The 26401-nt window shown below is 43.0% G+C and overlaps 3 protein-coding genes across 3 annotated transcripts; 2 read left to right on the forward strand and 1 right to left on the reverse strand.

Annotated features, from left to right (window-relative positions):
- Nucleotides 1-3310: 3310 nt before the first annotated feature.
- On the forward strand, nucleotides 3311-8547 carry LOC133972996 (zinc finger and SCAN domain-containing protein 12-like). The gene is made up of 2 exons (XM_062410654.1): nucleotides 3311-3642; nucleotides 7240-8547. The coding sequence occupies exons 1-2, from the start codon at nucleotides 3378-3380 to the stop codon at nucleotides 7821-7823; spliced, it is 849 nt and encodes a 282-aa protein (XP_062266638.1). The 5' UTR covers nucleotides 3311-3377; the 3' UTR covers nucleotides 7824-8547.
- Nucleotides 8548-9371: 824 nt separating this feature from the next.
- On the forward strand, nucleotides 9372-12236 carry LOC133972830 (gastrula zinc finger protein XlCGF57.1-like). Its single transcript, XM_062410411.1, has one exon. The coding sequence runs from the start codon at nucleotides 10149-10151 to the stop codon at nucleotides 11550-11552; it is 1404 nt and encodes a 467-aa protein (XP_062266395.1). The 5' UTR covers nucleotides 9372-10148; the 3' UTR covers nucleotides 11553-12236.
- Nucleotides 12237-12883: 647 nt separating this feature from the next.
- On the reverse strand, nucleotides 12884-26350 carry podxl2 (podocalyxin-like 2). Its single transcript, XM_062410106.1, has 13 exons — nucleotides 26002-26350; nucleotides 23025-23284; nucleotides 22373-22658; nucleotides 22022-22131; nucleotides 20815-21028; nucleotides 20347-20496; nucleotides 19914-20149; nucleotides 18705-18779; nucleotides 17833-17989; nucleotides 17236-17297; nucleotides 16497-16676; nucleotides 16046-16207; nucleotides 12884-15860 (listed from the first exon to the last, which is right to left on the reverse strand). Exons 1-13 carry the CDS (start codon nucleotides 26033-26035, stop codon nucleotides 15792-15794), a joined length of 1995 nt encoding a protein of 664 aa, XP_062266090.1. The 5' UTR covers nucleotides 26036-26350; the 3' UTR covers nucleotides 12884-15791.
- Between the last annotated feature and the right edge of the window lie 51 nt (nucleotides 26351-26401).

Consider the following 26401-nt stretch of genomic DNA (forward strand, 5'->3'; position numbering starts at 1 on the left):
CACATCCAACGAGAGCAGCGCAGATTGCAGCTTCCCGCTCATCTCACTAAGGAAACCTCGCATCTCAAGCTCTACCAGCCTCCGAGCAGCGACTTGATGTTCTGCAGGAAAACTCCAACCACCACACAATCCCAGAAAACTTCCCACAACTGGCAGGACGAACTGCTAACTGCACAGCAACCTCTTTTCTCTTTCCAAGGACGGGTAACAAAAACTGGGCTTAATAATTATACTAGGCTAAGCAAGACTGTTTATTCAATCCTCATAATCAGAAATAGTATTTGTTTTATTGCCATGTATATTTGTACATGCAGGAAATTGCCTTGGTGTGGTTGGTGCACTTTACAAACAACAATATAAAAACCATATCGAACAATATAAACAATATAAAAAAACAATATATACAGAAAAAAGAGTTACCTGCGGTTTTAAGGTGCAGAGATTGGTGATAGTGCCAGTAATATAGAGTTATAAATTATGTGCGGGGGGGGGGGTCAGCAGAGTCAGTGTGATGCAGAGTCAGTGTGATGCAGGGGGCTTGTTTGTGAGCCCCACTGCCATGGGGAAAAACTGTTAAGGTGACGCAAGGTTTTAGTCCTGATGGCCCGGAACTGTTTCCGGACGGGACTCTCTGGAACAGGTGGTGAGCGGGATGGGAAGGATCAGTGATGAACTTGCCTGCTCTCTTACTGGTCCTGGAGTGGAACAGTTCTAGGAGAGCCGGCAGGTCACAGCCGATGACCTTCTCAGCTGACCGGATGATCCGCTGCAGTCTGCCCTTGTCCTTGGCAGTGGAGGCAGCGAACCAGACGGTGATGGATGAGGTGAGCATGGACTCAATGATGGCTGTGTAGAAGTCAACCATCACTGAAAGACACTGGTTTAACTGGGGAGTCGCACATGGTGAGAGGGACGGTTTGAGCTGGGCTCCTCCTGAAGTCTGCTACCATCTCTACAGTTTTTGAAGCGATCAGCTCCAGGTGGTTCTGGCTGCACCAGGAAGCCAGGCTGTTTCCTTCCTCTCTGTAGGCGGCCTCGTCCCCATTGGAAATTAATCCAATTAGGGTTGTGTCGTCAGCAAACTTCAGGAGTTTGACAGAGGGATGGCTGGAGGTGCAGTTGTTGGTGTAGAGTGAGAAGAGGAGAGGAGAGAGCACACAACCCTGTGGGGCTCCAGTGCTGATGGTCCGGGTCTCAGAGACAAGCTTCCCCAGCCTCACATGCTGCTTCCTGTCGGTCAGGAAGTTAGTGGTCCACCTGCAGGTGGGCTCAGGCACGCTCAGCTGTGTCAGCTTGTCCTGGAGAAGAGCTGGGGAGATGGGTTTGAATGCGGAGCTGAAGTCCACAAACAGGATCCTGGCTTAGGTGCCGGACCCCCGCTACATGTCGTAAAACCACTTCTGAAGGAAGGGGGGGGCCATTAACCATCTTGAAAGCCTGCTAAGGAAGGTGTGAACTTTTAATGAAGCCACCATCTTGGGAAACACACTGACTTACATAGACACACACACTCGCATACACATCTTGGTTTAGTTAGTACGTTATAAGTAATTTGTGTTTTTATACTTTATTATGTTCATAATAAATGTTCTTTCATTAATGTTTCATAAGTGAATTTTGCCATCCTCTACACTGTCAAGAACTCCATAACCTTCACTGTTCATTATATAATCTTTAATAGTAAATATTGAGAGTTCTAATTGAACTAGATCTAAATGAGAATGATCTCAATCAATAAATTGGCTATCTTTACCCTTTCTTTGAAGGGTGGTGCACCGAGGTATCTTTAACCAATTAAAATCATGATTTAATATTAATATTTAAATTGTTAATGTTTTATATTTTATTTTGATAATCAAATTTATTGAATGCCTAAAGGCACACCATTTTATGGTATCACTTTTTAAGCATTATTGCACAACAACGTTTAACGCAGCTTTTGGACGATTGTCTGTTTCCAGTCAGTCAACGGATCCTCAAACTGAAAACCACACAAAGGTGTTAGATTTAAATGTTAATCAGTGAAACAAACTTGACCATCGTGACTAGGACCCATTCACAGTTTCTCGTGCTTCCTGACTCCAACATGGAGACTCAGACCTCATCATGGAGACTCAAACGTGACCCTCGTGACACGACCTTTTTCCTGATGAAATGTTTTTGATTAAATTATAATCACACTGAAATGATCCTACTGACTCAGACAGTGACTCAGACAAACTCATGGTCGTTCAGACTCTTGAACTTTGACTTCTACACTGTAAATCACCTTATTCTCATGCTTTTGGCCTCTAAATGTTGCCCGTGTGTCAAAGCCTCAGGATTTACTGAGGAGCATAGAGCAGCCATTCCAGCACTGTTAAAGAGAAGCATCAGGCTAACAGCACGTCAGTATATTTAACACAAGTTGTTGCAGAGGGAACAGTAAACATCTTCAGCAGTTACAACCATTCCTATAAGCAAAATAGAGATATTGGAAATCGCTTTATTTTATACATTTAACGTGATGCAGCATTTCCGCGATGATAGTCAGTATTTCCAAAGAGGAATTGATAAAATGCCAAAACCTTACTTTGAAAGTCGCTAGAGGCTCAACTTCCTGTCCGGTGATTCGGAGGAGAAGCCGAGAGGAGTCGCTGCCGTCACCAGAGTTAGACGTGGAGGTGAAACCACTGATCATCTGCAGGGATGTGAAACTCACCAGGATGTTTTTGAATAGAATTTAGAATTTGGTTATTGGTCGGATAGGATAAATGGGTCAGATCCAGGAAAAATAAAGTGACCTCTGAACGACCCTGTGGTTAAATTAGGTTTTTTAGGCTTTGTACCCGACTTCTTGTCATTGGTAAAGTTTTCTTGAAAATGTCACCAAGCTCTGCTTCCAAACGTCTGGAGCTCAATATTCAGTCGAGGTCACAGAAAGCACAGATACATCATTTATCATATTAACATTTTGCTCCGGAATGTTAAAAAATTATGATTGGAGAAAAACTTTCATTTTTTAATTGGTATTTATTCACGTTGTTAATGAAGGAACCTTTTACTAATAAACTTAATTTAATTAATGAGGCTTGATATGTTGAAGCCAAATTAAGTAAAAGAGTCTGATTCAACCTCTGGACTAAATTTCATAACAATCCACTTCCAACGCTTGTGAGGATTTATTCCTTATTTATTTACGAATTTAAGTATTTATATATATATTTAAGTCATGTCTCGTCTTCCATATTTTCTACTGTAAAGTATCAGGACTTTAGTTTCCTCCTCGTCCTCCAGTCCAGCAGGCGTCACTGTTGGCTCTGAGCTCGGTGTCTCTGTTTCCTGCCGCTGCATCACTTTGTCCGCTCCGAGACTCAAAGTGCGCAAAGAGGAGGAAGATGTCCGACGTGCAGCTGCTGCGGGTGTCGATACATGAGCGAATCAGCGCCGCCGCCGAAGACTTTCTACTGCAGCTGGAGAAAGGAGGAGAAACGGCTCGAGTCCCGGCTCTGAGAGCGATGCTAACCGAGCGGCTAACGACTGCGGGGGAAGAGATCGTCGCGGTGTTCGAAGACAAAATGGAGCGGTCCGAGCGGGAGATCTGCTGCCTGAGGAGGCTGCTGGAGGCCGTGATGAAGCCCGAACTCCGGCTGCACCGAGTTGGTGAGTCCCTCGAGAAGCCGCTCACATGCTAACGTTAGCTAGCTTAAGTGCTGCTAACGTTAGCCAGCTTAGGCGCTGCTAACGTTAGCTAGCTTCAGCTCTGCTAACGTTAGCTAGCTCCAGCTTTGCTAACGTTAGCTAGCTCCAGCTCTGCTAACGCTAGGTAGCTTCAGCTCTGCTCTTGTTTTTACTTCAGGCTCCGTTCTTTCTCTCATCTTCTCTCTCACACATTGTGTTATCCACAGCTGCAGCGGCAGAGTATCAGTGTATTTTCTTCATTCATGACATCACTGCTGTCCCATGAAGTCGCTCTTCACCTCCACCTCATTAACAAACACCTCATGTCAGTGTCAGAAAGTTTCACTTCCTCTTCTCATCGCTTGATGCCGTGACTCCGTCTGGTCTCACGACTGAAACCCATTGGTCAGCAGCATAATTCAATTGCTCTGACACATAACTGAATAAATCCATGTATGCCAAAGCAACACTTTGCCTGAACTGGATAATCTGGGTTTAATTTAAATACTAAAATAGGTTTACAACATGGATTGATTCAGTCACTGGAGTTGTCCACGTGTTGATAATCGTAATATATTACACTTATTTCAGGATAAAAGTAGAACTTGCGGTTCTGTCTCGCTCCAGATGCCATCTTGAGAAATCTCCCCAGGCTGCTCCACCTTCCAGAGCTCATGCATCCCGGTTGTGCTGCTGTGATCATTTGGATTTGCAGAGTTTACAGAGAAACATGTTGTTTGGTCTCCGTCTAAAAAACTCCCTCCCTTTAGATGATCGTGGGCTATTTGTTTCCTGGCTTCAGTTTAATCTCTTTGTGCGCTGGACCAGTTGGAAGAAAACATCACCAAATAATCAATCCAATCAATCTATCTAGCCCTAACCCTATCAGATTTTATTTGTATAGCCCATATTCACAAGTTACAATTCATCTCATAGGGCTTTAACAGGGTGTGACATCCTCTGTCCTTAACCCTCAGCAAGAGTAAGGAAAAACTACTAAAAACCCTTTTAACAGGTAAAAATACGTAGAAACCTCAGAGAGAGCCACATGTGAGGGATCCCTCTCCCAGGACGGACAGAAGTGCAATAGATGCCACGTATAGGAAAACATCATCAAGATTAAAGTCATCAAGATTAAAGATTAAAGTCTCTAGCAGCATTGATGAGGGTAGACATCCCGAAGGACAACCCCAACATGACATGCCAAGCAGTCCCGCTGCAATCACAGTCCATGGTCAGCAACCAGCAGGACCACGATCCACCATCCAGACCAGAACGCCACTCCAGTCCTCAGTCACCGTCCACCGCCACTCACCACGAGCCGCCGCCGCGGTCCTGGTCCAATGCCCGTACCCGATGCCAACGTGACACAGGGTCAGCCACCACCACCACGATCAGCCCACACGACACAGAATCCACCACACAGGGTCCACCACCACGACCCCCTGTGCGCGATACAACAAACCGCAATCCATGGTGCGGCCACAGAGGCCCTGGATCTGCTGGTGATAAAGCAAAGGGATTCCGGGGAAGGGGGATAGGGATGGAGAAGAGGAAGGAGAAGCTGGAAAAAGAAGCTCTGTGGGTCATGTGTCATAAAATAGAACAAGTTACGTTCTGCCGCACTAATTAGCTCTAACATTAAGCTTTATCAAAAAGGAAGGTTTTGAGCCTACTCTTAAACGAAAAGATGGTGTCTGCCTCCCGAACTGAAAGTGGTAGTTTATTCCACAGCAGAGGAGCTTGATGGCTAAAAGCTCTGGCTCCTCCTCTACTTTTAAAGACTTTAGGGACGACAAGTAGGCCTAAATTCTGGGAGCGGAGTGCTCTAGTGGGTTTATAAGGTATTAACAGCTCTTTAAGGTAAAATGGCGCCATATTATTAAGGGCCTTGAAGGTGAGGAGGAGAATTTTAAATTCTATTCTAGATTTAACTGGAAGCCAGTGTAGCGATGCTAATATTGGAGAAATGTGCTCTCTTCTCTTTGTTCTCGTCAGGACACGTGCTGCAGCATTTTGGACAAGCTGTAGAGTCTTTAACGACTTCCTGCTGGAGCCTGATAATAATGAATTACAATAGTCCAGTCTCGATGTAACAAAGGCGTGGACTAGTTTTTCTGCATTTTTTTGCGAAAGGACATGTCTAATTTTTGAGATATTACGCAAGTAGAAAAAGGCAGTTCTAGAAATTTGTGTTAAGTGACTATTAAAGGATAAATCAGGATCGAAGATCACTCCCAAGTTCCTGACTGTTTTGTTGGAAGCAAGGGCAATGTCGTCTAGTGCAGCTATATCATTAGATAGTGTATCTCTAAGGTCTATCATAAGGGCCTACATCCTGTTTATCAAGGTCATAGCAGTAAAGGCCTCTGTATGCTTCTCCGAGTCCGTTGCGGACTGACGGACGGACGGATCGGACGGACCCTTTTTGATTTATAGTTCTACGAGCCTTTTTGTTGTGAAAACAATTCACCGCCAGAACAGTAGATGGCGCAACGGCAGTCAAGCTTAGAGAAGCCTACCTCATGAGGTAAATAGAAGAAGTCCACGCTGGTTTATTTACGTCCTCCCGGCTCCTCACACACAGTGAACGATGGCAGCTAACAGAAAAAGGATGTTGATGACGCGACAGTTTTTGCTGAAATAAAGTGACACCCAGCGGGTCATAATGCTTGTGTTATCGTGTCTTAATGCAGCGGTTCCCCGGTCTTGTTTCCAAACTGCGTTGCTAATTCAACAGCTGCAACAGCTTGAAGCTACACAGAGGCAGCTAGCTTCCCCCCAGCTTCCACACACAGTCAGCAGGGACACCCGATACTAACTACTACCATGTGTTTGCTTCTAACCTGACGGTGTTTGAGAAACAGTGTCATGAGTCGTGGGATTAAAGTCAGCGGGTTTTTGCGCTGTTCCCACCGCAGTTAGCATGGTGGCTAGCCCGCTAGCCCCGTTATGAAAGTTCGTTATAACCGTATGTGACCGTACACACATGCCGTAAGGGCTCTAACCAGCCACCGTCAGCCGGACAACGCTCCTGGCTTAACACACTTATCACATTATTCATAGAGTCGTAGTTGTGATTTTGGTTTATTGTGATGTTGGGAATGGAACAGGAAGTTTCCATTCCGAAATGCTGGCGTTAGCGGACCAATCACAGCCAAGGGCTATCCGTGGGCTCTCCACCATTTCGACGTGTAGTTAGAAAAATTAGAGCTGCACGAAAAGCTCTCCGAGGAGCCGCGGAGAGGCCCGGAGAGGGCGTTCCACGTTGGAGAACGTGGTCCTATCTGTCCGTGTCCGTCAAAACGGAGAAGCACACATTGGCCTCAAGACACTGCCAAATAAGGGTTCCATCAGGTAGACAGTATCAGAGCAGTGAGACACCTGGTCAGGGGATTTCCACTACCCTAGACACTTGTCAGTGGAATTTTCCTCCACAGTGACTATGAACTACCTCAACACCTCTGCTTCCTGACTGTGATCCTTCAAAAATAATATTGGACATCAAACGACATCCAAATGTTTTTAAAAACACTTCAGGAAACTCTGAAATGATAATCGTGTGTATTTGTGTTTCAGTGTGTCCTGCAGACGTACAGCAGCTGATGGTGAATAAAGAAGAGGTTCCCCCTGAGCAGCAGCAGTGGAGCCCCCTTGTGGACCAGGAAGACCCAGAGCCCCCCCACATTAAAGAGCAACAGGAGGAACAGTGGACCAATCAGGAGGGAGAGCAGCTTCAACAACTTGAGCAGGCCGATATCAAGTTCCCATGGACTGCTGTCACTATGAAGAGTGAAGAAGATGAAGAGAAACCTGAGTTGTCACAGCTTCATCAGAGTCAGACTGAGGAGAACAGAGCGGACTGTGGAGAACAAGAACCAGCCAGGAACTCAGGTCCTCATGGACATTTACAAAAAGATACTGCGGACAAGACTGAATACTCTTCTGAGACTGAAGACAGTGAAGATGATTGGATGCAGACATGGGAACCTCAGTCTGGTTTAAATACAAAAAATGATAAACAGCCTCTCAGTGATATGAAAAGTAAAACTGGTAAGAAAGCATTTGGTTGTTCAGAGTGTGGTAAAAGATTTCTTCTAAAGGGTGAGCTAACTGTACATCTGAGGATTCATACAGGAGAGAAACCATCTAGTTGTTCCTAGTGTGGTAAAAGATTTATAAAAATGGGTAATATTACTTCATATGAGTTGTAATATATAGGAGTGAATAAATTTAATTGCTGTGTGGTTAAAGATTTAAGTTGCATCGTTTACAACAAAAAACTTGTTAGGATTTGTCAGCAACTTTTCATATTATCTATATTCATAGTTCACTTTTGTAAATAGAGAATTTATAATTCCCCCTTTCACCTGTTTTAGAAAAAATAACGCATTGAATAACATGAATGATTTGTGTTGATATTTCTATTTCTTTGATTTATACCATATATATTACATACCCATATATGCTTAATGTATTTTTCATAATTTCCTGTCTGTAAAAAAATTGCCCGAAATTAACAGCTGAATATACATCAGAGAAGTCATACAGGATAGAAACTGTTAAATTGCTCCTAATGTGGTAAAAGACATAAACTAATGGGCAATCTATCTGTGTATACGATTAGTCATACAGCAGATCATTATTTTACTTTTTCTGTGTGGAAAAAGATTTCACTGTTGGTACAATTTTTAAAGAGAGGAGGATTCATACAGGAGAAAAATGAATCGTTTGGGACAAAATATTTAAATCTATCAGCAGCTATCGATATTATCCATATTCATATTTCACTGTTGTAAAAAGAGAATTAAGAATCCCTCCATCTGTTTTAGCAGAGTTAAACAATTTTTATGTTCAAACAAAATACAAGTCATTGAAAACATGAAAGATTTGTGTTGATATTTCTTGTTTTTACTAATTTATGCCTCATATAATACACACCTATACAGTGAAGGAATGCAGTTGTTGGTGTAGAAGGAGAAGAGTAGAGGAGAGAGCACACAACCTTGTGGGGCTCCAGTGCTCATGGTCCAGGGCTCAGAGACAAGCTTGCCCAGCCTCACACACTACTTCCTGTCTGTCAGGAAGTCATTGATCCGACTGCAGGTGGGCTCAGGCACGCTCAGGTGTGTCGACTTGTCTCGGAGAAGAGCTCGGGTGATGGTGTGGAATGTGGAGCTGAAGTCCATGTACAGGATCCTGGTGCAGGTGCCGGGGGAGTTGAGTTGCTGGAGGATGAAGTGGAGTCCCATGTTGACTGCCTGGTCTACAGAACCTGTTGGCTCTGTAGGCAAACTGCAGCGGGTCAAGGAGGTTGTTGGTTATGGCCTTGAGGTGGGTCAGCACCAGGCACTCAAAGGTCTTCATTACTACAGAGGTCAGGGCGACTGGTCTGTAGTCGTTAAGGCCTGTGATCGTCTACTTTTTGGGAACGGGGAGGATGGTGGATGTTTTGAGGCAGGCGGTCACCACGCATTCAGCCAGTGAGGTGTTGAAGATCTCGTGAACACTGGACCTCACAGTACCTTAGTGTGGAGGGGGAGACAGCGTCTGGTCCAGCTGCCTTGTGGGGGTTCAGACTCTTCAGTATTTTTTGACATCGCTCTCCTGAATGGTCAGTTGGGAATGTGGGCTAGGGTTAGAACTAGGGAAGGGCCTTCCATTAAATTGTATTCATCGATCGTCGGGAGAATCAACGATCGATTAATCGTTACTATTTTTATATTCAAATTCACTATTTATAGGCTATATTAAAATGCAGTGAAAATAAAAAAAACACAGCGTGTTTCCACATTGAGGTCTTTCTTACAAGATGAACAACTCTTGTGGCAGTTAAACGGGTTCCATCCAATGGTTACACTTGAAAATATGCGCTGTTCTCGTAAGCCCCGATGAGAGAGCAGCAGCTAGCTGCTGAGAGCTAGCTGGATTTGACAGTTCTCGTCCTCTCAGTCCGGTTGTTGTCAGGTCCTCACTCCCGGAATCCCTCACCCAGACCCGGGTCTGTCCGGGTTCCCTTCCCTGTAGACTGAGGGTCCGTGTGCAGACATGAAGCCGAGCAGCTGAGCTAGCTCCAGGCTTCTTCATCCAGCTGCTAACATCCTCACTGTGCTGCGTTCAGGGCAACTCGGATATTCCGACCTCCTGCCACATAACGAAATCCAGTTTTTTGTTAATTTGTTCATGTGTAAAACACAAACTCTGGGGAAACTCTGAAGACAATTCTCGGGTTTTTACCCACAGGTCATATCTGAAAACAGCTTAACCAACTAACTTACCTCCACTCGCCCTGATCTGCTCTGTTGTTTATTTGACCTCAAAATATAAAACTTTTTTTAATGGTAACTATGAACTACCTCAACATCTCTGCTTCCTGGGTGTGATCCTTCAAAAATAATATTAGACATTAAACGACACAACACAAGTTTTTAAAAATACTCTGACATGATAAACGTTTGTATTTGTATCCTGCAGACGTACAGCAGCTGATGGTGAATAAAGAAGGGGTTCCCCCTGAGCAGGAGCAGTGGAGCCCCCTTGTGGACCAGGAAGACCCAGAGCCCCCCCACATTAAAGAGGAACAGGGGGAACCGTGGACCAATCAGGAGGGAGAGCAGCTTCAACAACTTGAGCAGGCTGATATCAAGTTTCCATGGACTGCTGTCACTATGAAGAGTGAAGAAGATGAAGAGAAACCTGAGTTGTCACAGCTTCATCAGAGTAAGACTGAGGAGAACAGAGCAGACTGTGGAGAACAAGAACCAGCCAGGAACTCAGGTCCTGATGGACATTTACAACAAGATACTGAGGACAAGACTGAAGACTCTTCTGAGACTGAAGACAGTGAAGATGATTGGATGCAGACATTGGAACCTCAGTCCGGTTTAAATACAAAAAAAAATAAAAAAAATCGAACTGATATGAAATGTATAACTGGTAAGAAAGCATTTGGTTGTTCTGAGTGTGATAAAAGATTCAGACGAAAGTGCGGTCTAACAAACCACATGAAGACTCATACAGGAGAGAAACTATTTAGTTGTTCTGAGTGTGATAAAAGATACAGACGTAAGTGCGATCTAAATGTACACATGAAGATTCATAAAAGAGAGAGACCGTTTAGTTGCTCTGAGTGTGTTAAAAGATTCAGACGGAATGGCGATCTAACTGTACATATGAAGACTCACACAGGAGAGAAACCATTTAGTTGCTCCAAGTGTGGATTAAGATTTTTTCAAAAGAGCGGACTAACTGTACATATGATGATTCATACAGGAGAGAAACCGTTTGGTTGTTCTGACTGTGATCAAAGATTCAGACAAAAGTGGAAACTAACTACACATATGATGATTCATACAGGAGAGAAACCGTTTGGTTGTTCTGACTGTGGTCAAAGATTCAGACAAAAGGAGAAACTAACTATACACATGAGGACTCACACAGGAGAGAGACCGTTTAGTTGCTCTGAATGTGATAAAAGATTTATTCAAAATGGTGATCTAACTGTTCACATGAGAATTCACACAGGAGAGAGACCGTTTAGTTGCTCTGAGTGTGACAAAAGATTTATTCAAAAGGGTGAGTTAACTGTTCACATGAGGACTCACACAGGAGAGAGACCGTTTAGTTGCTCTGAGTGTGATAAAAGATTTATTCAAAAGAGTGAGCTAACTGTTCACATGAGGACTCATTCAGGAGAGAAACCGTTTAGTTGCTCTGAGTGTGGTAAAAGATTTTCTCAAAAGCGCAGTCTGACTCTACATTTGAGGATTCATACAGGAGAGAAACCGTTTAGTTGCTCTGAGTGTGGTCAACGATTTCATCAAAAGGTCCATCTAACTTTACATAAGAGAGGTCATTTAGTTGCACCTAGTCTGGTAAAAGATTTAGACTAATCGGTAATCTAACTGCATATGAGTAGTAATATAGGAGAGAATGAATTTACTTGCTCTGTGTGGTCAAAGATTTAAGTTGCATCGTTTACAACAAAATTATTTATTAAGATTTGTCAGAAACTTTTCAGATTATCCATATTCATAGTTCACTTTCGTAAATAGAGAATTTAGAATTCCCCTTTCACCTGATTTTATCAGAGTTAAACAATTTCTTTCTCCCTAGAAAAAATAACTCATTGAATAACATGAAAGATTTGTGTTGATATTTCTTGTTTCTACTGACTTGATTTATGCCATATATGTTACATATCCATATATACTTTACACTTTAAAGAGACATGAGGAATCATACAGGAAAAAAATGAATTGTTTGCAACTAAACATTTATATAGATCAATAAGCAGCCATAGATATTATCCATATAAATAGTTGAATGTTGTAAAAAGAGAATTAATAACCCATCCAGCTGTTTTTACCAGAGTTAAACAGTTTGAATGTTCCTAGAAAATACAACTCATTGAAAAACATGAAAGATTTGTGTTTATTTCTTGTTTCTACTGAATTATCCCTCATATAATACACACCTATACTGTGAAAGAAATAAGTATTTGATCTTTTGCCGGTTTTGCAAGTTTAACAGCTGACCAATAAATCAACAGTTGTTGCAACTGTCTGCTAAACCTGCCAGGTTATGCAGACTGTTTTATTCTGTTATTTGGGTTGGGCTTATTTTGTTCTTTATGTTCAACTATGTGTTGGGTTATTTCAGTTAGTAATTTGTTGTCTTTGTACACGTAGTGTCTCCCATCGCATAAATACCTGTAGCTTTAAGGAGCGGACCATTTTATTAAACGCACCTTCCTTCACTTCCGGGCCAAGGCAAATATAACACCTGCTGTACAGCCGCGGCACAAGAATAGTAGCAGCAAGGACGACAGGCCGCTAGCAGAGGCTATTCACAACCTTACGGACCCAAATAAATATGGATTAAAGTTGAACACCCCTCGCCGAGCGGAACGAGGTAAGGAAGCAGGTTCTGTTCACTTTGCTGCAGGTAGCAAGGAATGGGAGTCACTATGTCTCATTAACTCGCCAAACATTGTCTCATATGGTTATTTGTTTGTTTATGTATTTTAACGGTTGTGTCTGGATTTTATTGAAAATTTAATTGAAATGAAGTCCATGGATCAATAGGTTCAATATATTCAACCACTATTTTTATAAAAGTAAAAAGAATAAAAAAAACTCTTGATCAATAATGAAATGAGTCATTAAATATGTTTTTATATACATATATATGTATATATACATTATGTTGTAAATTTCCTTGCTGTGTTCCAATGCAAACTACAATGTGATTTACTCAACCCGTGTTTGAAATGAAGTAGAGGAACCTGAACTTGTGTTAAACTGGAAATGAAGATGTCGTCTTTTTCTTAAACATGACAAACTATAATGAAACTAACTACTACTGACTAAACTATTCTGTTTATTCTCAAACATTTAATCCTGCAAACATAAGAAATCTTCCACTATCCGTGTCAAGGTTGAACGGGCGAGAAATTACAAAACATCTCCTTTACTCTACACTTTATTTCTCACAGTTAACTTATTACTTTGACAACCAAAAGGGTGACACAACATTTGATACAAATATAAACAGGTGTACAGAAAGGAGAAAATAAATGAAATACCTGCCATGAATGAATAATAACTGAACAATATATTCGTTGAATAGCAGCAAATTCACACTATGAAACTAACCATCTTTTCTTTATACAAAGGGTAACTTGTTATTACTTTTTCTTACAGCTGAATGCCCACTGACTTGCACTGGCACTGCTACTAAATGGAAACTGCGTGAGGCTTTCTGGAAAGAAAAGCCCTTGTTAAAACAGTTGTAAAGGATCTGTTCAGTGTTAAGTGGATTTCTAGCAAGAAGGCGACAAAATTTGTCTTTTAAACCGACTCCTTCAGCAGAGGAAAGAAGGAGACGCTGTCTGTGTCTATATCGAGGCTGCAGTGCTGAAAGCTACATGCTCCTATAATCTGTCTTCAAGTGCAGGACAAGGGGAATGCGTCCTGCCGGTCTCTTGTGCTTTCAGAAACAGATCATATATACTGCACGTTTAAGAAACTCTAATCCTCGCTCGGTCCTGAACGATCCTGCTGAGCTGCAAAAATGCATTTAAATCAGCGTAGTTTATAGTGAAGCCATATTCATTAGTTACATCGAGGAAAGTCTTAGAAAAAGAGCAAAAACACGGGCAACATCTGAATTAAATGAGATTTAAATGTGACCAGCATGGAGACGGAGAACGACGTGATGAAGTCACTGAATAAAATATGAGAATTAGAATGTTGGGACATGGTTTTTGTGGAACCACAGGCCTCCTCTCCGGCCTACATGGTAGTTAAAGCCTGAAAACAAGCATGGTCAATGTTGAACGCAGCTTCTGGACGATTGTCTGTCTCCAGTCAGTCAATTGATCCTCTCACTGAGAACCACACAAAGGTGTTAGATTTAAATGTTAATCAGTTAAACAAACTTTACCATCGTGACTAGGACCCATTCACAGGGACTCGTCCTTCCTGACTCCAACATGGTGACTCAGACGTGACCCTCGTGACATGAAATCGTCCTGATGAAATGTTGATTCAAATATAATCACACTGACATGATCCTACTGACTCAGACAAACTCCTGGTCGTTCAGACACGACTTGAGGGACCCGAACACTACTAAGCTCACAATCACAAAGCTGTGACAGGTCTTTAATGACGACTGAAATGTGCCATGGTGACTTGTACTCGGTCTTAGAGTCTTGAAGATACTTTTTGCAACAGGGACTAGATCCTGATACTCACATAATGACTGATTGCTGAGCCTCTGATATTCTGACCATAGTAATACAGATGGGATCAGAGTTACTTGGACATTAGATGAGTGACCTGAACATGACGTGTTGACTTGAACATTAAACACTAAAGACAGAAGACTTGGGGCTCGACTGCAACTCACTTTATTCTCATGCTTTTGGCCTCTAAATGTTGCCCGTGTGTCAAAGCCTCAGGATTTACTGAGGAGCATAGAGCAGCCATTCCAGCACCGTTAAAGAGAAGCATCAGGCTAACAGCACGTCAGTATATTTAACACGAGGGAACAGTAAACATCTTCAGCAGTTACAACCATTCCTATAAGCAAAATAGAGATATTGGAAATCGCTTTATTTTATACATTTAACGTGATGCAGCATTTCAGCGATGATAGTCACTATTTCCAAAGAGGAATCGATAAAGTGCCAAAACCTTACTTTCAAAGTCGCTAGTTGCTCAACTTCCTGTCCGGTGATTCGGAGGAGAAGCCGAGAGGAGTCGCTGCCGTCACCAGAGTTAGACGTGGAGGTGAAACCACTGATCATCTGCAGGGATGTGAAACTCACCAGGATGTTTTTAATTAGACTTTAAACCTTGACTTTAAAATAGGGTTATGGGTCAGATCCAGGAAAAATAAAGTGACCTCTGAGCGACCTTCTGGGTAATTACATTTTTTAGGCTCATCGTAGGTTTTGCTTTGTACCCGACTTCTTTTCATTGGTGATCTTTTCACGTTCATCTCAATATACATTTTAAATTATGACATTATTATCCGTACTTTCAGCCTATTGAATTATTTTGGATTCCTGCTGCCGGTCAGATTGTTGTGTCAAGTAAAGTTTGTTTTCCTGTGACACAAACTAAACAATTGCTTCTTTACATTCAACCGTTGAAGCTGGAAAAAGGTGCTTTGCTCTGTGATGTGTTGTTTGTGTTAATTGTGTCATGCAGCCACATTGTCAAGCGCTAAAAACATAAGGCACATTAAACAGATTGTTTATGTAATGGTGATATTTTCAAACATCAAGTTGGGATCTGACGTCCCTCTTTAACAACCATTTTAAATGGTTTTAGATTTGGCTGTTTTTCCATGAATTCGTGAATGTGATGTTCAACTCGGTGTCTCATCGCTGTGATGACGTCAGTGACTCCTGCTCCTGCACCACACATCTGTCACTCAGGCTTTTCGCCTTCATCCCCACTTCTCTCTTTTCTTTCCTCCACCTCCTCTCCCTATCTTCCCTCAATCGAAGACACCTTGTTTTCTTTTCTGCCATCTTCCTATTCTTCTTCTTCTCTGGGCTCCACCATCTATAAAAGACGCCCATCCATCATAGCCTGTCTCCTCTTCCTCTTCCTCCATCAGAGATGTGTGTCCTGCTCCTCTTCTTCCTCCTCCTCCTCCTCAGCCGCCGCTTGATTGACAAACACCTGAAAGAGAAACCAGACGAGAGGCTTCACGTTGTTGCCGAGCAGAATAAAGTTTTCCCATAAGAAACCAACAGCAGGTTATTCAACACTAAAGCACCGCCACGTGTGTGAGAACATTATTCACTCATCCTTCATCTGTTCATCTTTTTGTCCTCGTACATCCACTTAATCAGTCATCCCATCACCTGCCAGCGACTGCTGTCATCCTTTCCTGTCTCGCCCCCCCCCGTCAGTCCGTTGGTGCTCGGCTTCTTCTCCTGCATCTCAGACTGGTTGTCGTTGGTCACGTCCAGCATGGGGTTGTCGTGGCAGCCATTCTCCACAAAGTGAAGCTCCTCAGCGCGAAACTGCAAAGGTCAAAGATCACCGAATATTTAGACACCTGCTGATTACAAGCCCAGTAGATTTTGGCTCTGGTTTTGGTCTCCACCACCTCCTGAGGGAAAAATCTGGTCACGCCATATCACGTTACGTTATGATGCTTTACTTTGAGTTACTTTAATTAAGGTTCATTTTTTCACATGTTAGTAAATTTCTCTTTTTAATTATTTACATGTTTGAAATAAATCAAAATGAATGTCCGAATAAAACTGTGAAGAACAGGCCTTGCATTTCTTTCTGTGTGTGTTCACTGACCGTCGTCTTGGTGGCCGGCAGTCGTCTTTGCCAGCAGATGTATAAGAACCCAGAAGTGATGATGACCATGCAGACGGAGCCGATGATGACCAGCACCACAAACAGCTTCCCGTAGTCGCTGCGTGTCTGACTGGGCCGGGACACACAGCGGCTGGTGGCACTGTAGCTCTGGATTCCCACCTGAGGAGGCAAACACGCAGAGTTCAGTCCTGCAATGTAAAATAATGAAAGTTTCCTGCAGGTACCTTACAACTAAACAAACAGTTTGTAGCCCGGTGATCTTTTGGAGCTACGTCCTTTATTTATGCAGAAAAATCCCTCTGAGAAGATTTAAGCTCTAAAATCACTGAGATTCCTTCATCATCATCAACTTCAACAACGACATCGACATTTCGGCTGCATGCATTATACCACAGAATTTGGCGTCACGAACTCCGGATGTGCTGTGACCTGCAGCAACTCTACCAGCTTCACACGCGGTGAGTATTTCTCAATTTGACTGGATGCTGGTTCGTTCATTGAGGCTGTTCTGTGTTCGCTGTTTATCCACACCGTTAGAAAACTGTGTTGTGTCAAATGAATTCCAGTTTGTAACAGTTCAAAATGGGAAAAAGTCCAAGGGGGGTGAATACTTATGCAAGGCACTGTATATAAATGAACAGGTAGGTATCACACTGTTTCCTACGAGCAGAAACCTTATAATCTAAATCTATACATGTAAACTCTGCAGTTATTTTACCTTATTCAGACTTTTCCTGATCTCCCCCAACATGTCCAGCACATCACTGGTGCCGATCACTCCTGAGAGACACAACACAACAATTGAAACAAACCTGTGCCTGCAAATAAAGTCAAGAATGTCAACGGTTTTATTTGTCAAAGTCACAATCTACAAAGAGAATGTATTTGAAACACAGTGAAAGAAACAACTGAAAGAAGTAGAAATTTGAAAAGATGCAACAAAGGAATATGAATACATGTAGAACTGTAAGATGTACTCACAGTATATCATGAATGTAGATAAACTGTACATGCTGGAGCAAGAGTAAAGAGTGTGCAGGTGCAAGTGACTGTGTCTGAATCCCTGAGTCAATTTTCACAAGCAAATCGACACACAGAAATACATGTGTATATGTAGAATGTACTCTTCATTGTATATTCCATATTCACAAATTACAATTTGTCTCATAGGGCTTTAACAAGGTGTGACATCCTCTGCCCTTAACATTAAACAAGAGTCATGACAAACTACTAAGAGAAACTTTTGTGTAAAAATGTGTGTGTATGTGTTGTTGTGAGTGTGTGTGTGTGTGAGTGTGTGTGTGTGTGTGTGTACCGTGGCCAGATGCCACATTCATCAGGAGCTGGTGCTGCTGGTGTGTGGGCTTGCTGAGGAAGAGTACCCATGATCCCTCAGGGCTGTTCATCTTCCAAGCAAACACTCGCTCGATGATCTTCAGCAACCGCACACCCTGGTCCACACGGAACTCCTCCTGTCACACACACAAACACACATACACACACTTACAGTTACCAGTGATTCTCCCACATGTACACATATCCTCACCCCACATGGACGCACACACTGATACCAGAAGTGTCAAGATGATGGACCAGCCCATGAGCCTCCTGATGTTAGCTGCTGTGGCCCACAATGCACTGCAGCGAGTCTTTGAACCCACCACCGTAAAGTTTTCTTGAAAATGTCACCAAGCTCTGCTTCCAAACATCTGGAGCTCAATATTCAGTCGAGGTCACAGGCAACACATAAAAATACATAAATTATCAAATGAACATTTTGCTTAGAAGATGTTTAAAATTACGATGGGAGAAAAACTTTCATTTTTAATTGGTACTTTATCAAGTTGTGGTTAATGAAGACACCTTTTACTAATAAACACTTCATTTAATTGATGAGGCTTGATATGTTGATGCTAACTTAAGTAAAAGGGAAAACAACAGAAACAGAAAACAACTGCAAAACATTTGCTTTCTCAACTGCATCAAGAGAATAAAAAAGCCGTTCCTTCTACGTTATATTTGCGTGGGTGTGTCCAGGTGTAACCACGATGTTACTGCTAAAGGAGATAAGTTAGGAAGCATTGAAGGAGTCGTTGGTGCATCGAAGCCTCATTAATCTGAGGATTTAGTGACGTTAAAGTACAGAATTCAGACCTTTTCATTACTGTTCATATTATTTGTACTTACACAGTTCTGGTTTTGCGTCATGTTGAGGACGACATGCCCACGTCCAACCAGGTCCTTCCAGTCTATACACACCACCTGAAAGGTTCAACAACAGCAGTGTTGGGACAGTGTTTTTGTAAAACCAAAGGCCTTCTCTTCGGCCTATATGGGCAGTCAAAAGCCTGAAACCACATGTTCCATTGTTCTGGAAAAAGCCACAGCACAGGGAACTCAGTCTCCCAGGATTCCTCAACTTCACCCAGAGCAGAGGTGTGATTAGCCTCCTATTGGTCACTCTGGACCCCATGACCTGTGAGGTCCCAGGGCAATATAAGGCCCCGATTCTTTCTCTTTCTTCAATCCGTCTGAGGGTGGAAGGCTGCCAGCCTCTCTTCCTGCATCGGCGAGGGGAGAAACCTGATTTCTCCAGCTTGCATCTTCTTTTCGAAGGCTATGCTCCTCAGAGTCTTTCTTTGCAGTTCATTCTACACCCTTTGTCTAACTTAGCACCAACACAGACACACACATATCTCGTCACCTAGTTATCTCCTCCCCCGCTACCTGTCGTAAAACCACTTCAAAAGGAGGGGGGCTGTTTCTTTAGTTTGGCCAGCGGCCATTTTGGGTACACTTGTATTTACAAAGACACACAGACATACACATCTTTGTTTAGTTAGCACGTTGTTAGTAATTTGTGTTTTTATACTTAGTTATATTCATAATAAAATAATCTTTTACAAATGTTTTTTCATTAATGTCGCATAAGTGAATTTTGCCAACCTCTACACTGTCAAGAACTCCATGACCTTCACTGTTCATTATATAATCTTTAGTAAATATGGAGATTTCTAATTGAACTGGGGGGTGCCCCGTCATTTATAAATTATAATTTTATAATTGTATTATTGTTAATTGATAATTGTACTGTTTTTCATTAATAATTTCATTATTCTCAATTGATTATTTAATTAATTAATAATTGTATTATTTCTAATAAATAATTGTAATATTTGAATAATCATATTTTATGATTATTAATAATTAGCCAACATCAAGTCTACCTATTATAGCACAACACCAGTGTGAACATCCTCTAATGATGGGGCAGTGGTTTACCTCACTGGGAGAAGGTTCCCAGTTTAACATTAGGTTGATTGGAGACTCTAAACTGACCTGCTGGATTTTCTTGTGATAAAAACATATGGATTGATCGTCAGCATGACAACGTACCTGCTGTGCCTCCTTCATGTTCTCTGTGGCAGTCATCGCCCCCCCGCCCCTGACCTCCGACCCCTGGTTCTCCAGGGACGTGGTCTTGTCTAACGAAGCCCAGGCCGGGTCGGTGAAGCTGATGGTCGGCGAGGGATCTGTGGTGAGCGGGACGATCTGACGGATTAATGCTCCTTCTCCCTCCATCTTCTTCCAGCTCTCCTCCTCCACCTCGGCACCTCGGTCATTCAGTCGGTCTGCTCGAACAAATATACAAGTACTTCATCGGATATTGTGATATTCAGCGTATTCTTTTAAAATGTACTCCTTATGGCTTTAGACATCAGGCCCTGAGAAGAATGATCCGAATAGAGAGCATTGTTTTACTTTGACTATTTTAAGTTTGAGAAAAATTGGGAGGTTATAAAACTAAGGTGTTAAAGATCCTTCCCACCTTTATTCCCTCGCTCCTCTTCCTCCACACTGGGCTGCAGAGGCTCTCTGCTGGGGGCCAGGCCGACCTCTGCTACAGTGGGACTCTGGGTAAACAGGCCGGCGTGTTCCTCTTCCTCCTCCCGCTCTGTCTCCTCATCCTCCGTCTCATCTGCCCACACAAACCAGACACATCACATTTCAGCACCTTTGTTTTTTAAAGATGTGAAGTCTTTATCTTAGGTGGGTTTTAGTTACTATTGCTAGGCTAGCTGTTTCCACCTGTTTCCAGTCTTTATGCTAAGCTAAGCTAATTTAGTCTACTAACATTTTAGGCCAATAATAGCACTCATCTCATCTGTACACATGTTAACCTTTCTAATCAGCAGCTTCAAACCGTGGGTGCATGCAAATAAAAACATTTCAAAGATAGAAACAGGAAACCAAATCAAACCCGTCTTCATAAACTGATTTTTTATATTTGCTCTACCTTTTGTAAAACTTCCCAGCAGCCCGAAGTCAGTGCCAGTGTCCGTCTCAGGGGGGGAGGTTCCTGCAGCGTCTCCGCCTGCAGCAGCAGCAGTGGAAGCAGGTGTGGATGTTGTGGTCGTGGAGGCGATGGAGGAGTGACGGACTCCGTATCCACTGGACTGAACGTCTTCCTCCCGCTCGGCCTCCCACAGCTCCCTCTCTAAAGGACCCATCTGGAGTGGAAGACATGTTGTCTCCTTTATTTACGGCCTCTTGTCCTTCATGATTTAAGTGGAAACAACTGATCGTGGTTCGGTTCGAGTTGTAATCAGGTTGGTTTCATATCGGCACGAGGACATGGTGGAAATACAGTTGTAGTAATATTGTTAGGGGATTAAAGTACTATCCCTTATATTACTGATGATAATATAAGATTAATGATTTATATCAACCTGCAGAGACACTTCTCTGTGTGTGTCTGAGGTCGTTTATCATCTCTGCTCTTTGCTGAGTCAAGCGTCTTCTGACTCAGACGATTAGGGCAAAGAAACACAATTAATCCCATAATCTCACAAAGCAGTTAAAGACTAATTAAATCCTTCAGCGCGGGGTTAGTGGATTACGTCAGATTTATTGTGATCTAATTAAAGTCAAACTTCAGCGGATGACTCCTCTGTTTCAAGTCGTCTTCACACTTTGTCCTTGCTGTGTTTTACATCTTTGTATATTCATGAAGTTAAACTTGAGTAAATAAAATCATAAATACTTAAATTCTATACTAATAAACGTTTACTGCTGTTACTCCATGCAGTGCACAGCTCAGGTATCACTGACTTTGTTGAGTTCGTTTTTGCGAGCTGGGTGAAACTTAAATATGTTGTCAGGTTGTTCGTCTCATTCTTGTGAACACAAAATCTCAAGAACGCATTTAGGGAATTTATTTTATAAAAATGTTTAGTCAAAGGTCAAAGGTCAATGTCGAAGTGACCGCACAGAACATGTTTTGGCCTCTTGAACGTGATATCTCATGTCTGCCTTTAGGACACTACACCACGTTCTGACCACTTGTCCCTTGGACTCAAAGAGGAGCTGTTTAGATTTCAGTGACCTCATATGAGCCTGGAAAAAGAATGTATGTGACTGAAACTGCACAGGGAGGTTAAGGTAAAAAACATATACGGTGAAATATAATTTTCGTCATGGAGACACCTTCTCTCTGTCCTCACCTCCAGGACAGGGGACGCTCGATGTTCTTGTAGCCCAGGATCATGCAGCTCAGCTGGGGAGGAGATGATGGGCTGCAGGGAGCTGGTGGGGTGGAGGGATGGACTGTAGCCTGAGAGACACAAACAGACATGTCAGGAACATGTGTGTGTGTGTGTGTGTGTGTGTGTGTGCGTGTGTGTGTAAACACTTCTAACACACTTAACGAGCAGCAGAGTCTGTTTCGGACACACGTCTGATCCTCAGGGCAGAGGAGAGATCTTTGCTGGATCTCAATAAATCACTGAAGATGAATAACAGCAGGTTTGACGAGTGTGTGATTTAGTTCTGTAGGGGAAGTTATTTCTACTAACCAATCAGAGTGTCCAGATCTGGGGTAAGGTGGATCACATCTGAAGCATCATGCTCGTCCCCCCTTCTCCTCTCTCTCTCCTCCCACTCGTCCTCTCCTCCTCCTCTTCTCTCTCGGTCCTCTCCTCCCTCCTCTCCTCTGTATCTGTCCTCCGTGTCCGTTCCATAGAAGCCAGAGGCCTCCTGGGAGGCATCGCCGGCACCCGGCCCACCGAAGGGCTCCGTGTCTGGGTCTGTGTGAGCCCTGTAGCCTCCTGCGTCCTGTGGAGCTGCCAAATGGACCATACGCTGAAAGCAGAGGGACAGATGGACAAATTCATGCTTACATGCATAAAATCTCCTAACCAAATAAATGCGTTTCTAATAAACAAAGTCACAGACTGACTCTCAGTTCAGAGAGTATCTTTGTTCTGAAGCTTTAGCTCGACTGTTTACTGAGATAATGTGACTGCACCGTTTGTGTTGGCCACTGAAATCAGAGAGGAACTTTCACTTTACGACTGATATTTACATTTTTACCTAAAACTGATTTGTGATCAATAAACTTAAAGAAAAGTTTCCAATACAACTCTCAACTGAAAATCTGTGTTCAGAGGCCCATATAATTGCCGCTGTTTGGGTTCAGCTCCGACAGTGTCTCCACATCCTCCTCACCTCCATCTCCTCTTCCACGTCTTCGTCCACAGAGGACGGGGACTTTAACTGAGACGAGTTAGCCTCCACCTCGGATCTGGATATTTCACGAATCTCGGGCCAGCCCATGTCATGAACCAAGTGGGGCTGGGCTCGCACCAGCTCCTGGACTGAGTGGCGTTTGGTTCGGACTAGTTCCTGGGCTGGGCTTTCATCCTGTCTGAGCGGTGAGACGCGCTGGGACGAGGTCCGTCTGAAACCGTCACAGCTGGACAGGAGAGCTGCAGGAGACAGAGGAGAAACCACAGTCACACTGGAGACAGGCTTTAGTTTGAAATTCAATAGTTAATGTCCACATCAGCAGAGGCTTTAAGATTCAGCTGGGGGAAGAAATAGAGTTAAACCGAACGAACAACTCAAATATAATCTGAAACAAGGACTGACATGAAATATTCATAATAACACATTATTGTTTGCTACCATTTAATCATTGGGTTGACTGGAGACACTGGGAAATGTAACAACTGATATTATTTACTCAGTTAAACCTTAATTTCTTTCCTTAAATCTTGTCTTTCTACAAATGTATAGATTTAAAAAGGCAATGAAATATATAACAAGTCAAATATTTGGTTGAAATATTATATAATAAATAATATAATATATAAATGTTTGTATATTGATTGTGACAAACTTCTTTCAGAGGTGAAAGTGAACAGTAGTAAACATTGTACTTTAAACCTCTTCATTTTATTATCCAGAATATAAATACTACTCAACTGTAATACCACTATAATGTTATAATATAATAATACACTGTATTATGGTTGTTTATTAATTTAACAACTAAAACTCAACTGGCATCCAGAAATGTTCATGAATCAGAATAAAATAAAACACAGTAGAAATAATATATAAAACCTCAGCAGTGTCATGATGCCTTCTTACATGTTGATATATTATAATATTAGTTAATGATATAGTGCTCATCAATGCTAAATGTGATGAGTCGAAGTCATTATATCTATAATAACATTTTATTTCAGGCTCCTCCCATGATGCCCTCTGTCTGGGAGCACAGATGGCTGTCTGACCTCAGGGCAGATTACCATATCATGGTATGGCCAACATGTCTCAAACTTGTCTGCGACACGCTAAGCAGACCCCCCCCCCCCCCCGCCCTCCTCCTGCAGTCTGAGGGGACACTGTTACTGTGCACAACACGGAGACCAGGACATGAACATTTCATAATGTGTCATGAGGTGTACTTGATGTTGCCAGTAGGTGGCGCTGTGACGGGCAGGAGACGGCTTCAGGGAGGGAGATGAGGATGAACTGTGTGAGTTCTAACAACTTCCTGTGTTCCTCGTGTCTTCACGTGTGGTGATGGTCAAAATGTGCAGAGCTCTTCTTCATCCTCTTCCTCCTGGTCTGCTCAGAGGCGGCTGTGACCAGTAAGACCATTGAGTCCATTGAGACCAGTGAGTCCATTGAGACCCTTGAGTCCAGTGAGACCCTTGAGGCCAGTGAGGCCAGTGAGGCCAGTGAGACCAGTGAGACCATTGAGACCACTGAGACCACTGAGACCACTGAGACCAGGGAGATCATTGAAATAAGTTAGACAATTGAGACCAGTAAGACCCTTGAGTCCAGTGAGACCCTTGAGACCAGTGTGACCAGTGAGACCAGTGAGACGCTGTCATCGGACACATCAACCCTCATGTTGAAACAATGTTCAAGTAAACAAAAACGGGGGGGGGGGGGGGGGGCAGTTTGGTTGAAATCCTGAAGGTGGCGCTGTGCCACACCCATGGAGGACTCGTCCCTTCTGAGGCATGAGCCCCTCACATCGAGGTCGGTGGCTCGGACCCTAAAGTCTCCATCAACACTGCATCTGTCGTCTCCAGCTTTGATTCTGTGAGGGGGGGTCATTAAAGCCCCTTTCTCAGATCAGCTTATGGACAGAGACCCTCCCCCAAATCTGCTCCTCCTCACCCCCTGGTCTCCTCTCTGCCCCCCGTCAGGCCTCTGTGTTGGAGACTCAGCTTCCTTCTCATGGTAATATCAACAACGAGATCTGCATCTCTGCAGCTTCTCTCAAAGCAAACACAACAAACACACAATAATAAAACAAAAACTACAAACGTGAGACAGACACTGAGGCAGACCCCCCCCCCCCCCCCCCCCCATGAAGAGAGCAATCAGTAGGTCTTAAGCTTTGATTCAAAGGAAACTACTGACTCATTGAGCTCTTATTTCTTAAACCTCAGACTGCAGAATGAATCTGTGGCTGGCCTCAGAGCAGATGAAGGAGCTGGAGTCTGAGATGAATTAAACATTCAGACGTTTCAACGATGACGGTCCCAAATATCCATGAACATTGTTAACAGGTCTGAATAAACATAATCAATAATTGATCAACAGAAGATTTGTGTTTTGAAGAATCATGCTTGGTCATTGTTTCACTTTCTTGCTTCTAAATGAGAGGATCTGATGTTTTGTTTGTCACATGATGATAAACTGATGATCAGATAATTATCCACATGCGATTTATTATATTTTGTAAAGTGATATTTGACCATTAATTTGATAATTATTGACTAGTTATTCTGTAGAATTTTGGATTTTGGGATGTTGTATTTTTAGGGTTAATGAAAATAAAGATCAGCTGCAGCTTTAATCATTGGAAACATCCGGATTTGACTTCACAAGCAGACATCAGGCAGTGTGTGTGTGTGTTTGTGTGTGTGTGTGTGTGTGTGTGTGTGTGTGCTTGTGTGCGTGTGTGTGTGTTTGTGTGTCCCACACAGTGCATCCACCTTGCAGAATTGATAAACAATAAAACACACAAACACTAGTAAACATCAAAAAAACACACAACCAGTCACGTGGACTCGAACATGTGATGAGTTCAAAGCCTCCTCGCACTTATTCTCTAAATGATGAAGACGAATTGAATCTGAGCTCCTGATTGGATGAGATGAGTAATCACACTCACCGCTGATGAGTGTGATGAAGAGCAGGCCCGGCATGTCTGCTGCAGTGCTGCCTCCTCTTCCTCCTCCTCTTCCTCACCGGTTCTGAATGGACTCTGGATGGATGAAGGTCTGCAGACTCCCTGTGTGTGTGTCCGGTGTGTGTCTGCGTTGTGAGGCTGGAGGACAGACGGAGGGACAGAGCTCAGCAGGATGTGATCTTCCTCCTCTTCCTCTTCCTCACCTGCTCTCTGGGTGGATGGAGGTCTTCGTGGTGACGCGCTGCTCGTGGCCGCTCTGTGTGCTCTGTGCTGCGGGTTCACTCCGCGTGAGTCTCCGGTGTGAGGCTGGAGGACAGAGCTGCAGGATGTGATCTTCCTCTTCCTCCTCCTCTTCCTCCTCTGCTGCTGCAACGACGCTGAA

Source organism: Platichthys flesus, chromosome 2 (assembly GCF_949316205.1).
Source record: "Platichthys flesus chromosome 2, fPlaFle2.1, whole genome shotgun sequence".
In the NCBI taxonomy this organism is placed as follows: Eukaryota; Metazoa; Chordata; class Actinopteri; order Pleuronectiformes; family Pleuronectidae; genus Platichthys; species Platichthys flesus.